Genomic DNA, 6,700 nt, shown 5'->3' with positions numbered 1-6,700 from the left:
AATGGGGGGGGGAGATCCTGCAGGAAGGAAGAGCCCATTCAGGTCAGGGGGGGGAGAATAAGGGTGGGAGGGGCTTGGGGGGGAGGCAACGAGGCTGGAATCATGTTATGTCTGCCCTGCTTTTGTGTATCCTTTTATGTCCCACCTTTGTCTTCAGCGGTGCTGCTCTCCTCTTTTTTCCATTGCATCCTAACACCCCTGCGAGGTAGGCCAGGCGGGGAGGGTGTGACTTTCTCAAGGTCACCCAGCCAGGCTTCCGTGGCGCTCAGTGGGGATTTGAACCTGGGACTCCCAGATCTTCGTTTGACACTCCGACCCCTGCCCCCGGGGGCTGCTTGAGAGAGAGAGAGAGAGAGGAGACCCTCTTCTTGGTCTGCTCAGGGGTGGTGGTGGTGGGAGAAGCCAGTTCCGTTGGGTTGGGAGTCGGTGGTCTCCTTTTCTCCTTATGCGATGGAGCGGTCCTGAGGGGTCCTGCAATTATGGCGTTTGCAGGGTAATCTGCACATGCTCAGAGGCACTCTTCCGCCTTGGTGACGGGTCTGATGCTGGCAAGCAAGACACACACACACACACACACGGTTCGCTGCACAGAGGACAAGATGTACAGTGACCCGCCTGGAAGTTGTGTCATGGCCAATTGGTTGATGGGGGGGGGGGTATTATGGCTTGGGTTTGGGGGGGGGGGCTTGGGTGTCGTCTCTTTTTTTTGGGGGTTTTTGCGGGGGGGGGGGGGGAGGAGGAGTCGGTTTGGGCTGGTTGGGATTCTCCCGCTTGCTTGTCCAGGGTGGGGAAGGGGACCCTGCAGTGTGCCGAATGGCAACGAAGGAAGGTGAATAGCAGAAGAGCCCTGCTGGATCGGGCCAGCGATCCCTCGAGTCCAATGTGGCTGGCCCGTTGCTTTGGAAATCCAACAGCAGGGCCTTTCCTCCCCTCGTGTGGCCTCCTGGCCCTGGGATTCAGAGGTTTGCTGCCTGCGAACATGGAGGTTCCCTTTCGTCGCCACGGATGGCCCTCCACTCTGCGAAAGTGACTTGTCCCCTCTCCAAATGAAGTTGCTGATCTTTTTTAATTGAGGAAAGGACGAGAGAGCAGCAAGTTCTCTCTGTGCCTGGTTGTCGCAGCTGGTGTTTTGCTCTCCCCCCCCCCCAGCAGGAAGAGGGGCACGACTGCCTCCAAAGCTTTCGACCCCCGAACTAGACACTTGCATATCCTGCAAGTCACCCGAGTACGCCTGGGCTGTAACCAGTGTTCCTTCTGAACTGAGTTCGTGTGAGCTAGCTCACAGTTTTTAGCCTCCGGCTCACACAGTTTTGCCCTAGCTCAGGAAGGAGGGCCCCAGAGTGAACTGATTTATGCAGGAGCCAAACTGCTCGCTCACAACGTTCGTGCCGGCAGCTGGCAAAGGAGAATTTTTTGCTCACCAGACTCCACGGCTCAGAGGGAACACTGGCTGTAACTTGGTCTGATCCAGGAAAAGCGGAGGAGGTGTCATTTATGTTGATCGATGTGCAACTGGATTGGGAAGCGTCTGAGCCCCGTTCATTTCAGGCCTCCAGCTATCCAGATTAGTCCTCCTTTTTGCAAGGCTCTGGGCCGGGTCCCCCCCCCCCTAATTTCCTGATCCGTGTCTCACCACTCCCAGAAAGCTCAGGTCTCTGTTCCTTACAGTGCCTGTTCCTTGCGGAACAGCCTGGGCTCAGCCAGCGTTCTGTTTATACCCAAACAGTCGGGCTTGGACAGTGACAGCCTCAGCTGCCTTCCACCAGTTCCAGCATGACTCACAAAGGCCGCATCTGCCGTCCCCGTGACCTTGGTGAGGATTCTCAGGAGCCGGAGCTTTGAATCGCAGGGGCCGTGGCTCGTTTTTGAAGGACGGGGTGTGTAGGTGCCGTTCTCGGCATCTCCGGGAAAACAGGAATGCGTTACAGTATTGCAGCCGTGATGGCTGCAGGAGATGGGATTGATGCGCCCAAGAAGAGGGCTGCTCCAATTGAGTCTTCCGTTTTTCAGTGCTTTGAGTCAAAAGCAAGTGTGCTCATGGGGGGGTGGGGACGGCGGAGCAAGCAGGGCCACATTATGCTGTATCTGAACCTTGACCTCTCTGTGTTGTGGGCTGTATGTCAGAGGAACTGCGTTAAATAGGAAAGGGTGAAAGGTGAAGTGGTCAGAACACGTGAAGCTGACTTAGCACTGAATCAGGCCATTGGATCCTCCGATCTGGGAGAACCGGGTTTGACTCCCTGCTCTTCTACATGCAGCTGCTGGTGTGACCTTGGGTCAATCACAAGTTCTCTCAGAGCTGTTCTCTCCAGGGCAGTCCTCGAGAGAGAGCTCTCTCAGCCGCAGCGGCCTCACAGGGCTGTCTGTTGTGGGGAGGGGAAGGGAAAGGAGATTGTAAGTTGCTCTGCGACTCCTTCAGGAGGGAAGGAGGAGGAGGATGGATTTATACCCCGCCCTTCACTACTCGAAGGAGTCTCAGAGCGGCTTACAAACTCCTTTCCCTTCCCCTCCCCAGAACAGACACCCTCCTGTGAGGTAGGTGGGGCTGAGAGAGCTCTTGACAGAAACTGCTCTTTTTCAAGGACAGCTCTGACAGAACTACAGCTTGCCCAAGGTCATTCAGCAGGTGCAAGTGGAGGAGTCGGGAATCAAACCCGGTTCTCCCAGATTAGAGTCCAGATTAGAACCACTACACCAAACTGGCCAAAAGACTATAAGAGAAGCCAATATTGGATCAGGCCAATGGCCAATCTCACACAGTGACCAGAAACAGCAGGGGCCATCTGGAGGTCCAGCAGTGGGGCCAGGACACTAGAAGCCCTCCCACTGTTGCCTCCCTTCCAAGCACCAAGAATACAGAGCATCCCTTGCCCCAGACCGAGAGTTCCTATCTATACCTTGTGGCCAATAGCCACTGATGGACCTCTGCTCCATATGCTTATCTGATTCCCTTTTGCAGCCGTTCATGCTTGTAGCCGCCGCCGCCTGTGGCAGTGAAGGGCGGAGTAGAAATCCAATCTCCTCTTTTTCTGCTGCCTGGTCCTTTTAACTGGAGGTATGCTGGGATTGAACCTGGGACCTTCTGCATGTCAAGAAGATGCACCGAGCCATTGCCCTTGGCCATAGAAGAGAAGATGCTAGACAGATGTAATTTCTTTCTTTTAAGGACATACAAAGAGCCCTGCTGGATCAGACCCAGTGGTCTATCTGGTCCAGCGTTCTGTCTCACGCAGGGGCCAACCAGTTCCTCTGGAGGTGATGTTAAAAAAAAGCAATAGCAGGTTACCGGGTTCAGGTGGCACGCACCCAAGGGGGCTTAACTCAGATGTGGAATTGTTGATCTCGTTGAGTATGATATTGAGCTAAGACTGGCCTTCCTAGCAGACGGTCGCACTGACTGACGACCTCCGGAGGCATCTGGATCAAGGCGGTGTGGCGGCACTGTTGTTGTTAGACCTGTCGGCCGCTTTTGATACCGCCGACCACCAGTTGCTGGCCCACCACCATGCCGATGTGGGGATTCAGGGGCTTGCCCTTCAATGGCTGGTCTCTTTTCTCCAAGGTCGGGGACAGAGGGTGGCGATAGGGGATCAGCGGTCCCGGAGGTGGTCCCTTGAATGTGGCGTACCTCAGGGGGCAGTGCTATCCCCGATGTTGTTTAACATCTACATGCGCCCCCTTGCCCAGATTGCCCGGAGTTGTGGGCTGGGGTGTCATCAATATGCTGATGACAACCATCTATATCTGATGTTGGGCGGCCAGTCAGATTCCACTCCCGATGACCTTAGTTGGGCGTTACAGGCCGTGGCTGGCTGAGTCGGATCGGTCCGGGGTTGGGACTCCCTCTCCCGACCTTCGACGGGGCGCCTCTGGTGCCGGCGTCGGAGGTTAGGAGTTTGGGGGTGCTCCTGGACTCCTCGTTAACGATGGAGGCCCAGGTAGCAGCCACTGCCAAGTCGGCATTTTACCACCTTCGGCTGGCACGGCAGTTGGTTCCCTTCCTCGACCGGGATGACCTAGCCACTGTGATCCACGCGACGGTCACCTCGAGGCTAAACTACTGTAACACTCTCTACATGGGGCTGCCTTTGTCGCAAATTCGGAAGCTGCAACTAGTGCAGAATGCTGCAGCCAGGCTGTTGATGGATCTTCCTAGACGAGATCACATCCAGCCTGTGCTGAAAGCGCTGCACTGGTTGCCAATAGCGTACCGGGTTCGCTTCAAAGTGCTGGTTCTTACCTTTAAAGCCCTATATGGCCAGGGACCAGCCTACTTAAGGGACCGCCTTTCCCCACATGTTCCCCCAAGAGCACTACGGTCGGGGAATCAGAACTTACTGGACGTGCCAGGTCCCCGGGTCATCAAACTCGTCATGACCAGGAACAGGGCGTTTTCGGTGGCGGCTCCTATCTGGTGGAACGAGCTCCCAGAGGAGATCAGGGCTCTGCGGGACCTAGCACAGTTCCGCAGAGCCTGCAAGACGGAGCTCTTCCGCCAGGCGTTCGAATAGGAGCCGCCATCGCCATTGTACCACCAACGCCCCAGGATTTCTGTACAGGGTCACCATGATGCGGGCACTTTGGATGAGAATGGGACGTTTTAGGAGACGGCCATCTTTGTTTTTTAGGAGAGGAGCACCAAAATTTGTTTATGACTGTGATGCGTTTTAATATTTTTAATGTTTTTATTGTTCTATTGTATGACTTGGCGATATGCCGTGTAAGCCGCCCTGAGCCTCCGGGGAGGGCGGGATAAAAATGTAAATAATAAATAAATAACAAAGGCAACGTCAAGTGTTCCAGTGGAAATCCATGCCATTTCCAGTCAATTACTGATCGAAACTGTGAGAAAGCATGCAATTATTAAGAGAAACGAAGAAGGAAGGAACGGCTAAGCCTCCGTAAAGGGACGTTCTGCCTCACCAGTCGGCCTGCGAAAGGGTTAACAGACATGTGAGCGTGACTGAGCTGGCAGATCTCATGCACTTGGACTTCCCAAAACGCTGCTGACAGAGCCTTCTAGGAAGGGGTTCCTGCGTAAACTTTGTAGCCCTGGGATAAGACTACGTGACGTTACTGTGGATTTTCTAAATTACCAACCATTTTGTGGAGCCAGTTTGGCGTTGTGGTGAAGTGCGTGGTCTCTGATCTGGGAGAACCGGGTTTGATTCCCCCACTCCTCCAAATGCAGCCAGCTGGGTGACCTTGGGCCAGTCACAAGCTCTCTCAGAGCTGTTCTCTCAGGAGCAGTCCTCGAGAGAGCTCTCTCGGCCCCACCTACCTCACAGGGTGTGTCTGTTATGGGGAGGGGCAGGGAAAGGACTTTGTGAGACTCCTTCAGGTAATGACGGGTGGGGTATAAATCCAATCTCTTCCTCTTCTTTTTCTTCTTGTTGCGGTGGGTGCCGCTCGCTGGGTCTTCCTTGTGTTAGCCCCCTAGAACTGGTTTTCCCGGAAGCGCCAGCCAACACCCACCCCTGTGCCCTGTGTTTTGTCCGCAGGGGCTTCCTCGGCCGCGACGACATCGGCATCATCCTCATCAACCAGTTCGTGGCGGAGATGATCCGGCACGCCATCGACGCGCACACCAAGTCCATCCCGGCCGTGCTGGAGATACCCTCCAAGGAGCACCCCTACGACGCCTCCAAGGACTCCATCTTGCGCCGGGCCAAGGGCATGTTCTCCGCGGAGGACTTGCGATAGGCGTAGAGCAGGCGGTGCGCTTCGGATCGGCGGCAGCGGCCGCATCTCCGCTGTCCCCCGGAGACATTGTGTCTGCCCTCCCCATGACGTATCCCTTCGATAGTTTGCTGTCATTATGACCCTTTTGACTGTGCTGTAAGGACGGGGGGTTCTTCCGCCTGGACGCCTGCCGCCCTAAGGATTTCATCGGCCTCTTTCTGCTACAGTCCTGCCGTTTGGCATTGTTCGTTTTGCTTCTGTTGCGTCTTCCACAGGCAGAGGGGGAGCATTGTGTTCATTCCGTGCTCCCCGTCCGCTCCAGTCGGCCGCAGCAACTGAACCCCGCAAACCCCCCCCCCCAATCTTGGCCTCCCGTCGCTGAGACTGGGTAGAGCTGGCTCGTTGCCATGTTCTGCCATGAGCCCGAGGCACATCTTGTAACGCACGTTTGTTTCCTAAGGAAGTGGTCTTTCACAACAGGGCGACTCTGTATCCCTCCGTTCCGAAGTCCCGCTGCCTTGTGCTTGGTGTGGTGGTTCGTGGTGTACGCCCCCTCCCGTCTGTCTTGTGTTGCAAAGTTTATGACGACGAATTAAACCAAATGACACAGTTTGAGCTTCTGTTTTTATGACAAGGGGGGGTCATGTCTGTCAAGAGGGGCTGTGGCTCAGTGGCAGAGCCTCTGCTTGGCATGCAGAAGGTCCTAGGATCCATCCCCAGCATCTCCAGTGAAAAGCATCAGGTGGTAGGTGATGGGAAAGACCTCTAATCTGAGACCCTGGAGAGCTGTAGAGAGGGGGCGTGGCTCAGTGGTAGAACATCTGCTTGGCATGCAGAAGATCCTAGAATCCATCCCCAGCATCTCCAGTTAAAAGGACCAGGTAGTAGGTGATGTGAAAGAACTCTCATATGAAGGCAGCTTCCTATGTAAACACTGGGGAGAGGCCGTGGGTCAGTGGCAGAAAAGGTTATGTCTCACAAAACAAGAACTCGTGGGCACTCCATGAAATTGCTGAGC

The 6,700-nt window shown here is 55.1% G+C and overlaps 1 protein-coding gene across 1 annotated transcript in view; it reads left to right on the top strand.

Moving 5' to 3' along the window:
* ATP6V1F (ATPase, H+ transporting, lysosomal 14kDa, V1 subunit F) overlaps window positions 1-6,044 on the top strand; it is a 6,727-nt gene extending 683 nt beyond the window's left edge. Inside the window, exon 2 of the mRNA XM_015405654.1 lies at window positions 5,502-6,044. Within this exon, the coding sequence (XP_015261140.1) occupies window positions 5,502-5,703 (202 nt within the window). The 3' untranslated portion in view covers window positions 5,704-6,044. The remainder of the gene's footprint in view (window positions 1-5,501) is intronic.
* The last annotated feature ends 656 nt before the right edge of the window (window positions 6,045-6,700 follow it).

This window comes from Gekko japonicus, unplaced genomic scaffold (assembly GCF_001447785.1).
Source record: "Gekko japonicus isolate JY-2015 unplaced genomic scaffold, Gekko_japonicus_V1.1 scaffold4699, whole genome shotgun sequence".
NCBI lineage: Eukaryota > Metazoa > Chordata > Lepidosauria > Squamata > Gekkonidae > Gekko > Gekko japonicus.
This window is presented reverse-complemented; position numbering and strand designations above follow the sequence as displayed.